The sequence below is a fragment of the Lagopus muta genome, chromosome 22 (genome assembly GCF_023343835.1).
Source record: "Lagopus muta isolate bLagMut1 chromosome 22, bLagMut1 primary, whole genome shotgun sequence".
NCBI classification, from domain to species: Eukaryota; Metazoa; Chordata; class Aves; order Galliformes; family Phasianidae; genus Lagopus; species Lagopus muta.
The window spans coordinates 493,968-512,639 of NC_064454.1; the positions used below are offsets into that span (position 1 = coordinate 493,968).

At 51.1% G+C, this 18,672-nt stretch overlaps 1 protein-coding gene across 4 annotated transcripts in view; it reads right to left on the bottom strand.

Annotated features, from left to right (window-relative positions):
* KIRREL3 (kirre like nephrin family adhesion molecule 3) overlaps positions 1–18,672 on the bottom strand; it is a 235,421-nt gene that overhangs the window by 31,885 nt on the left and 184,864 nt on the right. For all 4 annotated transcript variants that reach the window (XM_048968580.1, XM_048968578.1, XM_048968581.1 and 1 more), the window contains 2 exons: positions 16,467–16,616; positions 14,396–14,545 (listed from right to left, as the gene is read on the bottom strand). In XM_048968580.1, coding sequence (XP_048824537.1) covers positions 14,396–14,545; positions 16,467–16,616 — 300 coding nt within the window. The remainder of the gene's footprint in view (positions 1–14,395; positions 14,546–16,466; positions 16,617–18,672) is intronic.

The window sequence follows — 18,672 nt, forward strand, 5'->3', positions numbered from 1 at the left end:
GTCTTCCAGTCGTTCTTTTCCCCCTCACTGAAGCTATTAATTGAATTTGACCTCAGCTTGTGAAATATTGGAAACTCATCTTGTGTAGAAGGAAGAAGCCCAGCTCATGAGCCTTGCTCTGAAGAGCCTTTCAGAATGAAATGAAAGGGCTGTCATGGGGATGTTGGACATTCCTGGGTGATGTCCTGCCAGTGGCTGCTCCCTCCAACCCAGATTATCCTTCTGCAGTGTCACTGTAACGCTGCTGATGGAGCCTGTGGGACATCACAGCCCCACTCAGGTGTGACTTCCCAATGCCAGCAAACCCACTTTTCCAACCTGTGTTGTTTCTGTTTCCCCACTGGATTAGGAGTGAGACCTGGGAGCTGCTGAAGGGGTGAGGAAGAGAAAAGGAGAGAACAGATCCTGACTGCTTCTTCCCAAGTGGTTCTCATCCACAGGTAAACATGGCCCTGCATTATCGATGGTCACCAGGCTCACCAAGCACAGGAGGAGAAGGGCTGCTGACAGCAATCAGCAATGTCTCCCAGCAGCCCTAACTCCTGCAAAGTGAAGGGGGATGCACGCCTTCCCCTGCCCAACTCCAGCCTGGGGAAAGAGAAGAAGAGAAGATGAAGAGGGGAAGGAATAAAGGGAAGCAAGGAGCCGGCAGCACGGAGCCATGATCCATTATTCATCCCGTGCTCCCAGGACTGTTGTTATTATAAGGCACCACTACGGAATCTGGCCTCCTAATTTTTAATCACGCAGTGGTAGAAGTGCCTTCCTGATTAATACAGGATATAAATAGGAAGAGCTGTCTGGGGTTGTGGGCTTCTCAGTCCTGACAGCAAAGAGCAGGGAGTTACCCTTCATATGCCTGGAACATCTATGAGGAATAAGAACAGGGATGGATGAGCAGAGCACAGCTGTGGCAACCATTGCACTCCACAGGCAGAGCTGGACGAAATGCATGGGGGGCCTCTCCAAAGGGACCTCCTGGGGAGGGACCTGCAGACCTCCAGAGCCTCAAGCTGGAGATCTGCTCTTTTTCTGACCATAAACAAAACTTGCAGAAGAAAACATGCCAAGCTTCCTGTCATCAAAACCACAGTTTTCTGTCAAAGCACAGCACTTCCATCACTTGGTGAGTTAAGTTAGAAGCCTTCCTGCATGCAGCTCTGCCTGCAAGCTTTACCTTTGTGATTAACCAATGGCACCACACAGAATCTCTAGCACTGAGCTGGTACCCCAGGCTAACACTGCTCTGACCAAGAATGAGCATCCGTGTCTGTGTGCCGCTGGCCATCAGACAGCTGGACAGCTCTGCAGCAGGCAGACGGAGCCTCAATTACCCTCAATATTTATTGAGATAACAAGATCCTGCAGGCAGGAGTCTCCTCCTGCAAGTAGGGAAAGCAAAAGGCCCTCCTGCCACCAGTGCCACTTCCTAATTAACGCCGACTGCCTTTTTGTGTGGCTGCTGGCAGCTCCTGGGCTGGGGTGCACAAATCCTCCTGCGGGCAGTGCCAGCATCCCTTCCAAAGTGCTCCCGGTGGGGACGGCACCTGGTGCTGGGATGGAGCTGCTGAGTGGCCCCTGAGGAGCGCCGCGTTGGAAGGAATATCAAGCTGCTGTGAGCCCAACTCCTCCCTGGGGAAGGGCTGCTGATGTGCTGCTCATCTTCGGGGAGGGCTGGGTGGTGTTCAGTGCTCTGTGTGAGGCCAGAAACAGATGCCTGCAGTGATCACAAAGCAGCGGTTTGCCAGCCCTGAAGCAGGAGGTCTGAGCACACTATGAGCATCCCAGCTCACTGCGGGGTGCCACCCTCAGGACTCTGCCTGCCCTCAGTAGCAGCCAGAGGGACCTGGAGACTTTGCTCTGGCACAAAGAAGCGTTTGTGTATTCAGATGTGCACTGCAGGCTTGTCAAGGAGGCACGTTTGCCTCTTGTAGACAAGTCAAGCTTATGAGGGCATCATGCTACACTTGCTCAGAGTGAGCGTATACGGGCACCGTCCTGACCTGCACGCAGCTGCTTGCTGGCTGGAGCATTCTGCAAAGCAAACTCTTGCAGGTTCAACCTCATGCTCCAGGACCAGGCTTGCAGACTGCAAGGAGCAGGGTGTGACCTGCAGTTTCCTGGGAGGATGCATCCCTCTCCAAAAACAGGGAGCAAGGGATGACCTGAGCTGCCTCCCTGCTGGGTGGGAGCAAATGAGGTTGCCTTCATTCTACCAAATAAAATGAGCATGGAAGGGAGTCCATCTGGTTGTGGTAAATGGACTGGGGAAGGTTGGGAGAAGGGAATAAGAAGGAATAGTTGGACACTGGGAAGAAAGATGGAGCTAGCATTGCAATTCCTTTGCAGAGGAGCCTGGCAGCTAAGGAAAAAAGGGACCTGACAGCAGGGGGACAGCACTGAGTCTGCAGATGGTGTCAGTCAGATTTCCCTTTGCATCCTACATCTGCTGAGCATTCCTGCCTGTGAGCTGCTCAGTATCTGAGTGCCCAGCAGTCCAGAGCTTTCCCAGTCCCTGCTGTGCTCTGGGAAGGGTGGCAATGGAGTGGGGCAGAGGGCAGCCTGCAGAATGCAGAGCACTCTCTGGAAGCTGCCTGACAGAGGGAAAGGAAAAAGATGCAGGCAGTGCAGCCTGGGGAAAACACGCTGAAAAATAAATCAAAAGAAACAAGGGGAGCAAGGGAGAAAAATAGTGATGAAAGTTTAAATAGTGCATCTCTCCCTCGGTCCTATTTGGCTGGTGAGTGTTGGAGGCAGCGAGAGTGTGGGTGGGCTCAGCAGTGATGTGGCCTCTCCATCCCACGCAGGGGACAGAGACACAGGAGGGGGGTGGCTCTGTGCCTCCCACGCCCCACAGCCCTCCTGCTGGCTCCATCTGTCCTCAATGCACAGACCCTCCTCACATTGCAAACCTCCACGCTAAGATTTCCTACAACATTTCCCTCCCCCCCTTAATGATCTCAGTTCCCGTCCAGCAAATGAACAATTTTTAAATATTGGGCTTTTCCATCCCCACTGGGATTAAACCCAATTTCTGGCCGCAAGGGCTGTCAGAGGAAACACAAGCAGATCTGACACGGGATAAGTGAGCATTTGTATTCTACTGAAAAAAACCTTTTCTACGAGGAAAAAGCAGAAGTTTTCGCTGCCCCTCCAAGCTCTGACAAAGCGCACAGGTGGCTGCCTGGGTATTGATCTTCTGCTTGAAAGATTCTCAACACAAGGAGCAACAAACTCCACATTTCCTCTTCCAGCTAAAAGGAAAACACCAACCCAGCAAATCCATCAGAGCTGATGGAGCAGTTCCCATTGAGCATGGTGCAATCGGGGTGCACAGTGAGGGGAAACTGAGGCACAGACATGGGGATGCACAACCACACTGCACATCGCCCCGCGTCCCCAACTGCTGTGCTGAGATGGGACCTGGGTGTCCCCAGCTGGAAGGACACCAATGATGGGACACATCCAGAGCATGGCCCTCTGCCCCCACCACCTTCTCCTGGCTTTCCTAAAGGCCATGGCTTTAGCCAGCAATCACGGGGGCTGGGGTGGAGGAGGGAGGTTCACTTTGGGGTGGAGATGCATACATGGTATTAGGGTGGCACGTAGGACTGTAGGATGCTCCATGGGGTGGTGGAGTCTCCCACTCCCATGCCCCAAAATCCCCCATCAGGGACCGACTTCAGCTTTGCCATGAATTAGCCACAAAGCCAAGGCTGCACCTCAGCGCAGCGCTCTGTCCTTCAGCCACGCAAAGCAATAAAGGGCAGAGCAAATCATTACGGATGAAGCTGGGACGCATCGGATGGGGTTGATCAATGCACAGCACTGCCTTATCTCTGACACTGGCCAGGGCCAGATGTTCTGAAGGAAGCCAGCACAGCCCTGCTGCGATCAATCACAATGTTCCCAGTGCTGACACGTCTCGGCCCTCTGAAGCCGGTTATCAGCGGCCACACAGCTCTGTGTACGCGGTATGGAGAGGTTCGGTCCCACAGGCGCAGCCCTGGGATGCCCTTGTCTGCACTCCTCCATGCAACCTGGCCCAAGGCCATTCAGCTCTGCACAAACCCCTCTTTAAGACCAGTCACCCAAGTTTTCAAAGCTTGGTTGGGAAGGGATCCCCTCTGGCTGCTCTTCTTCGAGCACATCCCCACTGCAACAAACCCATTCATTTGCTTTGAGATATTCTTCCTCCCTCTAAGATCCCTGAAATGCCGTGGGCTGGAAGGCAGCACCTCCCCTAAGCCTACGTTACCCTTCAGACCCCAATGGTCTGAGCAGAAATGACCCCACCAGTCACACCAAAGCAGCCTCAGAGGATGTGATGCTATTTCTGCTAATGCTGATCCAGCCCTCCACCTCTGGGGGGACCCTCATTTGAGGGGCTCCAGCAGCCCTTTCCCATCATTCCCACTCTTAAACACCGAGCTCAGCCCTTGCAGGATGCTGCTGCAGGCACAGCGGTCCAGCTGCCCCCTGGGTACGGACAAAGACAACACAGCTGTGTGCACGGCCATGGGAATGCTGCTTGAGATGCTCAATGCATCCCATCTGAAGGGCTGCAGGAGCCCTTCTTACAGCTCTGCGTGCCCAAAGATGGATTTCTATGGTATGGTACATGGATGGAACGTTCCCAGCACTACCAAAATAGGGAAAGAGCATTTTGTTGGGAGCAGAAAGGGGAAGATGAAGTCTGGGTGGGTTGGAGAGCTCTCATTGCATTGAGATGTGTTTCCCATTCTGGTTATTTCTGAGCTTAGAAATTTAGGTCAGTTTTGCTAAACAAGAAGTGCTGATTTAGAACAAAAGGGGATGGCGTCAAAAAAGGCATTCTGGGTTTTCCCACGCCCAAACTTTCATTGCAGGAAGGCTCACATGAAACATAAGAAACACAAATCCCTCTGCTCTCCTCTTCCAGCCAACTCTGTGGGATCTCAGAGCAAATGACTCCAGGTGAATTTATTTGAGATTGCGAAAAGGCCGTGCTGTGGGCTGTGCACAGAGCAGTTAGGGCTGAACCCTGCTGCAGAGCTGCCTGCAGATCCCACCAGAAGCACACTGGGGGTCGGGACAGGCAGAGAAGTGAGAGTTGGACACATAGGACTCACTGCAATGGAAAAGGGGATGCTGCTTCCTCTGCCCTGGGCTTGCTTGTAGTGCTGTGGTGAACTCTTTGCTGCACTGAATGAATGCACAGGCAGGCAGAGGGACGGCCAAGAAGGGGATCTCTGCAGTGCTGGGCTTCAATACTGTACTGAGAGCATGAGGAGGGAGCCCAGAGGCAGGAAAGAAAGGGAAGCAGATGAGAAACCTGGTATTCTTCATTTACTCTAGTTAATTTTAGCCTAATTTGTTCTTCTGTAAATATCAGCCCTCCTTTAATAACTCAGTGCGGCGATTGCAATGTAATCACCCAGCGCATCATAAAAGAGTTTCTCTGCTAATTGTTAGGAGGAAGTGGAGCTGTTCTGTGGCAGGTATGGGATTGCAGAGAGAGATAATTATAACCAGATCTAATTAGTAATTATAACAAACCTCCGCTAGAAATGGCTTTTAGTTAAATATGCCCCAGTTCTCCCAGCAGTGCTGCAGAGCTTGAGGAGCAGCGCTGGGTTCTGGACCCACAGCCTCACCCTGCGCACAGGATCCCAGTGTGCAATGCAGGGAGCTGGAAATGCAGTGCAGGCAGCTGAGACAGGAGAGGGTGCTGTGAGCACAGCAACGGAGGTGCTGGGGTGCATCCTGGGGCACTCTGCTGGAGGTGGAAATGCTATGGGATCTGGGGAAGAGGAGCAGAAAGGGAAGGGTGGAAGAGGAGCACCTGAGAACGCACTGGGATTCCTCTGCATGGTGTGAAGTGCAAAGAAATGGCAGGGAGGTTCGTCCACAGATCTGCACAGAGAGGGGTGCCAATCTGGGGGGTGCGAAAACATGAGAGAGAAAGTCATTAAAGGGTATTAATCCAAGAGAGGGATGTTGGCCTGGAAGGGATTGAAGAGGGGGATGCTGATCTAAGAGTGGGGTGCTCATGCAGAAGGAGGACGCTAAAACAATTGGGTGAGCATGAGGGGATGCTAATCTCAGAGTGATGCTCATCAAGGTGAAGGATGCTAATCCAGAGGGACGTTAATCTCTGAGGGATGCTCATCAGGACAGAGATTCAAATCCAAAAGTTGGATGTGGGGATGCCAGCCAGGAGCTGCTCCCCCTGCAGCAGAGCTGCCCCCAGCTGCTGGCTCCCAACGTGTGGGGTTTCAGATCCCACGGCACCGTGGTTGGGTGCTGCTGGGCTCCCACTCCTCGCATCGCAACCCCTCGTCGCCCACAGCACCGACCCCGACTGCTTCCCAGCTCCGTGCAAAATGATTCAATTAAGAGCCGGTTCACAGAGAGTGCTAAAAGAAAATCAAGCGAGCGAGCGAGCGCCCAACAACAACGAAAAAAATGGCCCCTGGAGAATAATTTTCTTCTATGGATTTTTAAGACCAGCGGCTGGAGAATCACTTTCTCGTTTTTGTGCTGTCTCTCCAGTCAATAAATAAGAGGGAAATAAAGGATTTCAGAGAAAATAGAATGCAGTCAAAAGGTAAATTGTGGTCTTAAAAGCCCCTAAGAGACTGTCACCGACTTTGAAATGTTTCCTGGTTTGAGACCATTTCTTCCTGACTACATGGTTTCCGCTGCTCAATTTGCATCTCGGGGAGGCAATCTTTAAAACTGATTTTCCCCTGGTTGCATTTCATCGGCACAGAAACTAAACAGGCGGCTGCATTACAGTAATAACATCAACATTTCAGCCACCTTCGCCTTAATTATTTCTCCGTCTTGCCAACAGGACCAGTTAAAACAGATTTATATTTTGGTGTGGAGGAGGAGAGGGGGGAGGTCTGTGTGTGTGGATGGGTGAGATAATCTGGAGAAGCCCATTTCTCCCTTGTTATGTGTCACCGTCACAAAAAAAAACCAAAAAAAACCAAACACTTGAGGTAAAAGGTTTGGGCCGTTTAAGAAATAATGTCAGCGTTTCAGCTGCCTTTTGCTTAATTGTTTCCCTCTCTCAGCTCTGCCACCTGAACCAGTTTAGATAAGATGGGAGCCTGGATAAGGAGGAGGAGCTGTGCCCTCCCAGGCTGATAACGCTGCCCTCACCAGCGGCCAACGTGGAGCTGAGCGCTTGGGAAGCCATGCGGCGCTGCTGAGGATGGCGCTTGGAAAGGAGCACAGTGCTGAGGAATGCACTGAAAGTGCTCCTAGTCAGCCCGAAACAACACTGAGAGGCCAAAGGCAGGCAGCTGGGAGCAGGTTGGAAAAGGCCTCTTAGGTCAGTGAGTCCAAGTGCCACAGCTCCTGAAGGCGCCTGCTCTGTCATAGGAGCCCCCGGCCCCTCGCAGCTCTCAGACTTCCCTCCTCCCAGGCTGCTTTCATGCCAACAACGATCCCTATTTATAACCTTCTCCCCTCCTGTTCCCCTGCGTGCAGCTTTATGACAGCCAGGGTTCTCCTTTTTATGACATTGTTGTTCTTAAAGTGGTTTTATCACCTGCTTTTATTGCAGGATTACCGAGAGGCACCCCAAGTGCCACAGCAGTGGGGAGGAGAGCGCAGCCCGCCCCGGAGCGGTGGAAGCGGCTGTGATTTGGTGATGGATGCAGCACTTCTTATCTGGTGTATTTCTATCCATAGATACATAAAGCATTTTGTGATCCCCACGGATGCAAGGAACTATATAAATGTAAATCATTATCATTGTCATTAAATACCTTCTGCATCTTTTCAGTCCACCAGTTGGAATCAGAGGCGCGTGGGGCAGCTGCTGTCTGAGCTGGAGCTGCTGAACCAAACACGAGAGGGGCAATTTTTGCCTTTGTTAGCAATTAAACGTGCTGTCATAAAAGACTTTATTTTCCCTCTGCAATTTTGCATGCTGCCTCTCGATTTGAAAGTCACTTCTCGCCCACCACGAGGAAGCTGCGCGGGCTCCCCTAGCAACAACCTGAATATGAAGCAGCTGCTGGGGCTGCACGGGCGCTCCTGCACTGTTTGAACCCTCTGTGAGCAGCATCCTGCAGCACCGCAGGGAGAGAGCACTCGAAAGCATCCCCATGCAGCGGGGCAGCATGATTTATGACCAAAAGAATACAGATACCTGTGGCCAACATCACGACTCAGCAGCATTTCTGCCTGGCCCCAAATAACCGAGTGCATAGAACTGCCTTCTTTTGGATGTTGGCCATACTGCAACCAGCGCTGTGCTTACAGCCCCAGGCTGCCTGCTGCTTCTACTTTCTTCCTTTCTGCAGGATCCGAGCCTGAAGGATTCACTCAAGGTCATGCATGGAGCCTTTGGCAGCACAGAAACCAAGGCAGACGTATGTGCTGAGCCATACAACACTGAGTTCCCTTCCACCATGCCACCAAGAAGGCAGCACACGGTGTTCTGCCACCAGTGCCCAGACCACATCATGCCACCAAGTCCTTTTTCCCTCATGCATCTCCATCCAAAAGCCTGAGCACTTCCATTTCTCCACATGGGAATCCACCTCACCCTCTGCTTCCATTTCACCTCCTGCTTTCTGTACTTCCTGGGAACTCCCCATCATTTCTTGGGTTATTTCCCTCTCTGCACAGATGCCCAGGAGAGGGGTGACCCTATGGAAGCACCAGCAAGGGATGTGTAGGAGCTGGGTGTTGGCACCCACAGCACTGCCCAGCGTCAGCTCCATTGACACTTCCCAAAAGGAGATGGCTGATATCAGCCTCCATGGTACAATGACAGAGCACCAAAGTTCAGAGGGACTCATAGGATTTCATCTCCCCTGGTCATGATAAGCAAAAGAGAGAGAGCTGTGGAGCTCTGATTGACATCCATGGGTCTCAGCCCAGGTCCCTCCCAACCTGTAAAGGCTCTGCAATATTTAGTTGAAGGAAACAAGGTTTCCCTAGCTCTTGTTTTTCTTTTCCTCGTGTATTTTTTATTTTCCCCAGCACTCCGGAGCCGCAGCTTCCTGCTGCCCAGGGGAGATCTTCCATTTAGCTACCTTTTCCTTTCTCATTTCATGCTGCAATGGAGATTCATCAGAGGTGTTAAATCCATGATTTGCCATGACTCCCCCACCTCACCCGCTGTGCTCAGGGTCGAGAGCAGCATCTGTGCTAAGCTCTGCACCCCCCATCCTTGTCCCACACTGCAAACCAATGCCTAGGGAAAGAGCACAGTCTTCATCTCATGGCAGCTGTGGCTTTGGAGACCCAGCAGTGTTTGGACATTGTGGTGAAGGAACATGGGGCAAAGGCTGGGTCTCAGGCCTTTCTCACATTCCAGATGGATGCGAGATGTCAGCTGCTAACCTGAGCATCCTTAATGCCAAATGCCAGAGGACCATTTGTCCAACATCTGCCATAGCATGAGACAGATATCCCTGAGGTGAGGCTACTTGCCATCAATCACAAAGGACACCAATGGGTGAATCACAAGATGGTTGTGAAGTTCTGCCCCAGACAATCCCTGCCCTGGCTTTGGGTGGAGGGGAATTGACGTTCAGCCCCAGGGCTGGCAGGCAGAAGGAGCACCTGATGCTTTCCTGCTTCCTGGCCATCCCTGCCCTTGCAGAGCCTCGGGCTCGTTTTTCATCTGGGGGATCGATGGAGAAGCGGGGGCTGTTGCTGCAGGGATGTCACGCTCTGAGGGCCTCATTGCTCTCTGCCAGCTGCCAAGGGGACAGCAGCAATGCCAATGTCAGCTCACTAACAAGCTGCACACGATGCCTGACCCCACAGCACTGCAGTCTGTGCTGTGGGGAGGGATGCAGGAGTTGTGTGTGATGCAGATGCAGGGGAGCATGCACAGGGTGCAGATGGGGAGATTTTGTGATTGGGAGAAAGGGAAGCGTGGGTGTGCAAAGCAAAGAAGGCTTTGCACAGACACGTGTTTTGGTTTCCACAAGCTCTATGAGTGTGGCATCCATCAGCTCATTACAGAGCACAGGACTGTCTGTGGCAGAGCTGAATGTTCCGTGCTTGCTAAATGCACAGGTCAGGCCCTCCCTGCATCGAGACAAGAAATCACAGCTCAGTGCAAGAATCCTGACATTAATCATTTCTAAATGCGTCGCCTCCCATTTACTGGCCACTCACTCTTCAGCATGCGGGTAGGAGTGCTGAGGACAGAAGCAAGGTGAAGTTTGATGGGAGGTGGCATTGCTAGAAGACCAAGGGACAGAGTCCAGAGAGAAGAGAAGAGCTGCCAGGCACCCAAATCTCCCTTCAGCATCCAAGCTGGCTCTGTGTCCCCAGCGCTATCCATTAATTTACCTGCAGCACACGACAGCCTTGCCTAACCCCTGGGCACAGGGCTTGGAAGAAGCCTGAATTTTGCAGGCTTGTCCATAAAATAGCTTGAGATAATGACTCCAGGGTTGGGCTTACAAAAGCCCTCAGCCACTCCATCTTTGCATCAGTGTGACGGATGCAGCAGAAGGGCAGGTACAGCTTTACTAGGAAACCAAGCCCTATTTATAGTCCCCTATATGTGCCAAGAGTGTGATCAATAAGACATTAATCTACAGTGAAAGGAGGCATGGCCACAAAGCTTGAACCCAACACCATGATGCTGTGAGATGGGCATCCGAGGGACAGCATCAACTGGTTTTGCCCACCTCCTTCCAAGACAAGAAAGCAGCACTCGTGGGGTTGCCCCCATCCTCCTCCACCAAGGAGCTCAGCACCACCCCACCCCAGGACACCCCTCCTCCCCCACTGCAGGCTCTGAGTGCTGTAAACTTAAGCTGCTCAGACACAGCATCAAACATTTAAGTTATTTGGGATTTGCGCTCGATTGTTTGATGTTGCTGTTTCATTCTCAGCAGACCCGCTTACTGTTTTGCCACTGAAAAAATTCCCAGCAGAGAAAGCAGCTTCATGAAGACAGAAACTGTTTCAAGGCTTTTCAGGCTATCAGGAAGAAAATGATTGCATTTCTATCACTTCTTTTTTTTTTTGTTCCACATTGACATTCTGACTCTACATGCTGGTTCAGGCTGAATTTTGCATTCAAAGAATTTAATTCTGTTAAAAAGTACAGGAAAATAGTTGAGACAGTTCCAGGTTGGACCGGTTCACGCTTTGAAACAGCCCCTGTTCCAGTTTCTCACTGCAGCTTGGCATTACAAACTAATACTGAAAAATGGCCTTTCCCAGGCCATAACCTCTTCATTTTCTGATCAAACTCCGCTAAAGAGCAGGAAAGCTGAGAAACGCAGATGTTTCGAGCTGCCAGTGATCATTCTGGTAATAGAAACAGCTTACTCTGCTCTGCAGGGGAGGGCTGTTGAGACTGAGATGGAAAGAGACATTTCAATAAAATAAGAAGCAGAAAAAAAGAGGGAAAAGGTCGCGGCTGAACGGGAACCGCGCGGCACCGCGGCGACCTTCCTTCTTCCCACCCCTGCCTTGTGCCATCTTCTAAGGCAGGAGCTCTCACTTCAAATTAACTTAATCTGTACTGTTCAATAATTCATGTTGATTTAAGAAAGCTTCGCTTCTAATGGGATGCACGCGAAGGCAGAATTAAGGCTGGAAGGAGCCGTGGAGCAGGAGAATTGAGACAGTGAGAGGTGATGTATGAATTAATTGCTACCAGCTGACCGCTGCACCCGTCCTCGCAGCCCTGTGGTCCCCTCCCTCCTGGCTGCCACCAGGCTGCAGCATCTCCCCAGGGCCGATGGTGGTACGCAGAGCCACACAGCCTTTAAATTCCCAAATTTTGCATCCTGGAGCCTCCAAGTTCCCACATTCTGGTTCCTGGAGACTTTTCTCACCCTCCTGCTGCCAGGGCTCACCCCATGCCCCTCTTTTCCTACCTCTCCTCCCAGTTTCTCCTTGCTTGGCTGTATTCAGGAGCTGGGAACTCAACACTAATTAACGTGCCTGCAAATCCCAGCTCGGCTGCCAGGGCCGCCGATTCCTTCACGGTCCCCTGGGTGCAGAAGGCTCCACAAGCCATCCCTGCGGCTCCTCCAGCTACACGGCTGGCAGATGCATATTTTAACAGCACACATCTGTTGGCTATATAATCTCTTGTATTTGCCCTCCCTGCTCCCAGCTTTGATGGAAGACCGGAGGGAACTCTCCGGTGGTTACAGCCGAAGTGTTTGCTTTGCAATTTCACTCGATTGCTGTCTGATTTTATTTTTAAATTTCTCCAAGTCCTAATCAGGCTCTTACTTTATTTAATTAATACCCCCAGCTTGGTTAAATAGATCATAAATTAAGAAACCCTGCCATTAAAGATGTACCAGGTAGCAAATAGACCTCCTGTGGCTTTTGAAATCAACCCAACAGCCTCTTCCTTCCCAGCACGTGGTCCCAGAAGCTCACAGCACATCTTCCAAGCTGCTTTGGGTGGCCTGTCGGAGTCCCTCTGTCCTTTCTGCGGGCAGATGACTGGCTCCGCATCCCCCAAATCCCACTCTACCACTTGACCGCACACGGTCTTCCTTGTTGGACAGAAGTCCCCAGGAACGACAGTGCCCCAGAATTGCCCTGGGGCAATGGAAGGACACAGGAAGGGGCTCCTTCAGCTTCAGGACTGTCTGTTTGAGTTCCTGAGCAGTATCTGTCCCTGAAACCCCACAAATAAAGACTTCTCCCGATGCTGATGACATCAAATGCTCATCTGTTTGAGTGCTTGGATTTCCAAGGCTATGGAATGATCTGTTCCACTACATTTAACCATGTAGACTTGAAAACAATGTGACAAAACCTTAAATATTTAATTAAAATATGGTGTAGCTCTGCATCCGAGCAGGGGAGCAGGAGACAGCAGCCCCGTAGAGCTGTTGTCAGACATGAATGACAGCAGTTGGAATCTGAATTCCGAGGCATTAGGGGATTTCTTGATACCAAGGAAGTGGAAAAGCTGGCAAGAATGGACAAAGCAGCACCAACCCATGCGGAAAACCAGGTGAGCAAAGTATGCTCCAGAGGACACAGCCTGGGTGTGACAGAGGAGGATGGGGTGAAACGGCCCAAGTGTACAAACCCACGCTTGGCCTCCTGAGAGCACCACACATACACACATGGCTGCCCATGGCTACCACAGCCAAGTGCCAGGAGACAGTGCCACCTCCCGCCAGGTGGGCAATGGATGGAAGTGTTTTCCTACTTTGTGCTCCCTCCTGCACCCCTGGCCAGCCCTAAGCTTCCTTGGAACATCTGCAGGCACACATACAGCAGAACAGTGGGAACCAGTGGGAGTAATGGAACCAGAGGGATGCTGAGCCCCATCCTCTCATCGATTGGGTTTGCTCTGAACGTGCTCTAACTTTAATTTTCCTAAAAGGAAAACATGCTGCAAACATAAGTTGCCGAACATCTTAGGTAAATGTACCAATTAGCAGCTACATGTATACGCACATAAACATTAACTACCATCTATTCAACACATTCCATAACCCCAAAGATAATAACGATTTCCTTTTGATCCACAACAGCATCTCTCTGCTCAATCAACGCTCAGAGCACTGACGTACGCCTGTGCTCCCTGGGACTAAATTAGTTTTGAAATCTTTAGCTCTAATTAAATAACATTATTTCTTTTGTCTGGCTCCAGCAACGTCGCCTGACTTTGCAGCAGAAGGAGGAGGCACAGCTGGGCTGATGGAGGCTTCATTCCCATACAGGGCCATGCTAAGGCTTAGAGCTTCTGCTTCACTGACCAGAAGGATGGGTCAAATGGAAACCATTGACGTAGGCAGGCCAGGGAGGAGAGAGGATGCATAAGGGGGAGGTTGAGGGTAGGGACTGGACAGAGTGGTAGAGGGAACATCACAGACCAAAAATGACAACTTGTTTTCTCAGGTACTGATGCCATACCCGCAGACAGAACCAGCACCTTAGCAGCAGCCACAGGTGCAGAAATCAAGGAAAAAAAAGCTGCTTACCTTTAGGTGGTCTCAGCCATGCAGGGATCTCCAGCAAGGTCCCCTCACCTCCACTGACAACCCTTAAGTGAGGGCTGGGAAGGGGTGGATCCTGGCTGCAGCCCTTCCATCACTCAGTGCATTGCATGCACCTGAGCTCCGCTGGGTCGGCCCTGCCTTCCCACCAGGTGCTCCATCACTGCTTCAGGCTGTGAAACAGCATCTCTGCTACACCGCTGATACCCTTACATGTGTGTGAGTGCCCTGTATTTGTAGAGCTGAAGTACTAAACTCCATGCCCACGCTACTCACTCCACAACTGCTCTGCTCCCTCTGCTATCACTTCTGGGATCACAGTATATTTCTCTCACCACGGACTCTTTTCCAGCTGTCCTGGCTCAGCAACAAAACATTTTGCAACTGAGGACAGAAAACCCACAAAAAAGCTGTGAGTGATGGGAAAGCAGACCTACCGAGGACGGTCAGCCGGGCCGGTCGGGATCGGATCGCTGCTTGGATGGCTTGGCACTCATAGACAGCGTCATCCTGGAGGTCAGCCCTCAGGATTTTCAAATGATGCTCTCCAGACAGATGGTCTCCTACAACCAGGTAGCGCGGGTAGCCTGTAGGATGCAAAGCATGAGACAGATGAGCTTCCTGCAACATCCCAAGCCCAGGTTTTGCCCAATTAGATGAAATCCCTAGGGAAAGAATGGGATTGGCATAGCCCAGGGCTTGCCTTTGTTTTCCAAGGGGCAAAATGCAGCTGGAGCAAGACAGAATCTTGGTTGACAAATGGGTCAAACCTGACCTTGAGCTGTCCTTGCAAAGCCACGAGAAACCTAAAGTTCAATGTGTCAAGAGCAGACACTGCAGAGCACTGTGATGTGAACGCATCCCTTGATTTAGGACCACTTCCCTGTCCTCTCAGACCTACCATGGGATTTCTTATTCCTTATGCCATGCTTGTGGTTGGGCTGAAATCCTCTGATATTTGCAGAAATGCTGCTCTTCATCATCTTTGTTAATTATCTTCACAACGAGATTGCGTGCCCTCAGCAGTTTGTGCAGGACACCGAACCGAGTGCTGCAGCTGACACAACAGAAGGAAGGGTTGCCACCCAGAGGGGCTTGAGAAGTGGGTCCCCATCCCTGGAGGAGCCCAAGAGGGGCATCCATCCCATGGCAGGAATGGGGCCGGGGGGCTGTGAGGTCCCTTCCAGTCCACCCACGCTGTGATTCTATGGCATTGCCCAGTTTGGTCTGCACAAAGCTTGGGCACGGCCTCCAAGGAGCAGCCTGCCCTCTGCATGGCTGTGTGACACCCGAAGCACCACGGAAGGAAAGCGGCCATCAGTGTGTCCGTCCCTCCTCGTGCTGCTGATTGATGCTCAGTGCCGTGCAGGCAGCCTGGCATGCTCCTGTGTTTTTGTTGTTTCGCAAGCTATCAGCAGCAGGATTTGCTCTCCTGAACCGCAAGAAATACAAATGATGGGTTTGTTTGTATTTAGCTAATTAGATGACTGGCTGAGCCGGCAGCACACGAGCTGGCAGTTCCTCTTGCTAAAGCAGCCCCAGCTCTGCTAATTGTGGAAGTTGTTCACATGAGCCACATACTTCAGCAGAGCTGCTGTCACCCATCCGTGCTGCAAGGTCTTGTAGGGAAGGATCTGCTGTTGGTAAGAGCTGCGGCACCGAGCTTTGAAAAACATCTGAAGAAGGGACTGCTCACTCAGACAAATGGATAATTATACAGATTTTTAAAAAACGACAACAAACACAGAGAAGGAAAAGCAGCATTCTGCTGAGAGGAGAGCAGGGCCCCTGGAGACCAAGAACCACGATTTCTCCGTTGGTTTCTGGCTGCTGCTGGCTCTGCACGCTGGGGTGCAGGCTGCTGACTCTCAAATGAGCCTTTCCCCTTCATTTTGGGGAAATATTAAAAAAAAAATTGTATTTTTCAGCAAAATATACAGGATAAATTGGATCTTTACTCCACAGTTGCTCCAGTCTTCTCCAGTGGCAAGAAAACCATTTGCAGTCCCATACAATGGGATTAAATAATGAGAAATCGGAGGAGCTTTATTACCAAACTGTGCTTTGAGGGCTCTGCTGGATCTCAATAAACGCATTTATCCAAACACTTCTTTTTTTGACAAAGCCAAGACAGGCTGTCAGTGCTCGTGAAGCATTTCAGCCTGGTTTTGGGAACAGGACATCTCCTTCCCACCTGTGGGAAACCAGCTGCCCAGCCTCGAGCTGCAGCCAAGGCTTTGCTCATTCCAAACCTGAACACTCATGTGGGTGCAGCCAGAGGGTTCTGCAGTTCCAATGAGAACATTCATTTTCTCAAAACAAATATTTGTTTTGAGGCTGTTAAAGAGAAATGGCTTTCACCTGCGGCAAGCACTCATTTCCTTCTTATTTTTCCAGTGGTGTTCCCTAACATCTATTACCCCGACCTGCAATTAATGACAGCTTAAGGGCTTGAGCTCTGCTGCCAGGCAGCAACTCCTGCTTGGGCACCGTAGTGCCCCCACTTACTGGAGAGATCCCGTCCGACGCCGAGGGCGAGCCCGTCCTTGATCCACAGCACAATGCCATTGTACTCAGGGATGGCACACAGCAGCGTCACGGGCTGCCCAGCGATCACCACCTGGTCCTGGGGCTGCTGAGTGAAGGAGGATGCTTGACCTGGAGAGGGGACGAGAGAGGACGAGGCTGTCAGACCCCGGCGGCACCTCGGGTTGCAGCGGCCCCAGACTGCGTGGGGCTGAACTCCAACCCAACTGCTCTGTGGTTATGGTTCTATGATCCCCTAAGGATGCAGTGATGGCTCCGAGCCTTTGGGACACCTCTGCACCATGGAGATGTCTCACACCTCCTGAGGGAGCAGAGCATCTCATTTTCCACAAGAACCTTGCTGGCTCACTCTAACCCATTTCCCATCAGGGCGCGCTGAGTGCTGGCATTATGTTTTATTTTCACTCCTTGAAATTCATCATCGTTCCTTCGCTTTGTCATGACTGAAAACCATTCTGGGTGTTAAATCTCTTTTTTTTTTTTCCCCCCAGAATGAGTGTTCTGCTTTGCAGTCGGGCAAGGTGTGAATGCTGACGCCTACCTCTGGCATCCTGTGAAGAAAATAGCACAAAAGCAAGAAGAAATGACTGCAAAGCATCCCTGAACCAAACCTGGGCTATCCCAGAGAGCTGTGCAGGGATGCAGCACTGCTGTCTGATGCTGAAGTTTTAAATACCCCTCTCTTACCCAATTTTAGGCTGATCCTTTGGTGTTTGGGCACATCGGAGGGCGATGCTTTGTGTTTGCTGAGCATCTGAGTCGTGCTCACTCGTGGGAAGGGAGAGATTTGAAAAGAGATCAGAGCAATTGGACTGCTCCTCACTGTGCCACCTCGGGACTTCAGCATTCAGGAGCCCTGCTGGGTGTTAATTATTGCTCTGGAACAAGCACAGAACAAGAAACTCACACCCAGAGCTCAATGACAGCTCAATACCCCACATCACACCGGGCTGCTGGAAAAGGTACTTCAAAATCAATGCATTAAAACTAGGACAGCTTCCACACGAACCACCCTAGATCAATTCAATCCTGATTTGCATTAACTCAATTTAATCATTGACTGATGATTAATCCTAAACCAAGGTTAAGTGTGACACAAGTTCTCGCAACTAAACTTGTTTCCAAATGAGTTGCTGGGCCTTGCCTACAGGGCAAAGCTGCAAAGCTCAGTCGTTTTCCAACTCGTGCAGCTAAACCAGCCTAAGCTCCCAGTGTGAATACTTATATTTCACTTAATTTATTGCAGCTTGACTTGCTCTCAGCCAGCTGAGGGTACGTGGGAAGGAGCAGAGCCATCCTTTGGGGATTTCTACCAGTTCTATACAGCAGATTGAAAAGCTCTGAGGAAATTTTTGTGAATTCAGATGCACTGCAGCACCTTATTCCGAGGTATTTCAGAGGCTCCACCACTCCCACGCTTGAAGGGCAGCCTGATTTTCATCACGGGGGCTCCAAGAGGTCACAGTGCTGGACCTCAGCATGACGCTGCGCTACACACATCCAACCACAGCAGCCATGGGAGATGCTGGCTCACAGAGTCACCAAATCACAGAGTTCTGGCTCCTCACAGCCCCAGCCCCCAGCTCAGGCTGCCCAGGGCACCTGCAGGGATGGGGCACCACTGCCCTCTGCATCACATCTCACTTGATCTCCCCTCCCTCACCTTAAGGCCATCCTTCTTGCCCTGACACTGTCCTGCTGGGACACACTACAGCCACACTGAGCCCCAGCACCACCAGAAACGTGCACTCATCTGAACTGGGATACAGAGATTTCATAGGAAGTATTAACAGCTCTGCAGCTTAAATGCACAACACTGAAATAATGGGAAAAGCAGGGATGGGAGAAAGGAGATCAGGAGAGGAGGGAGAATGCAGTGAGCACTCTGCCTTTTGTATTCACATTTCCCACCCACTCCCTATGTTTCATGGCTCACTCCATAATCCCAACCATTCCCAAAGCAAGCCGGGCAAGCAGGGACAGCACTGGAATGCAGCAATGACCAAACAAAGTTCATTTAATCAGACAGAATTATCAGCTTATCAGCTGGGAGCTGCAAGAGTCATAATGAGAAAGGAGCAGTGCAAAGTGGTGGCTGTGCCCCCTGAAAATGCCCATTAAGCAGAGGCTTCGTTTGGTAATTGCTGTTGGAAATGAAGCCATTTTT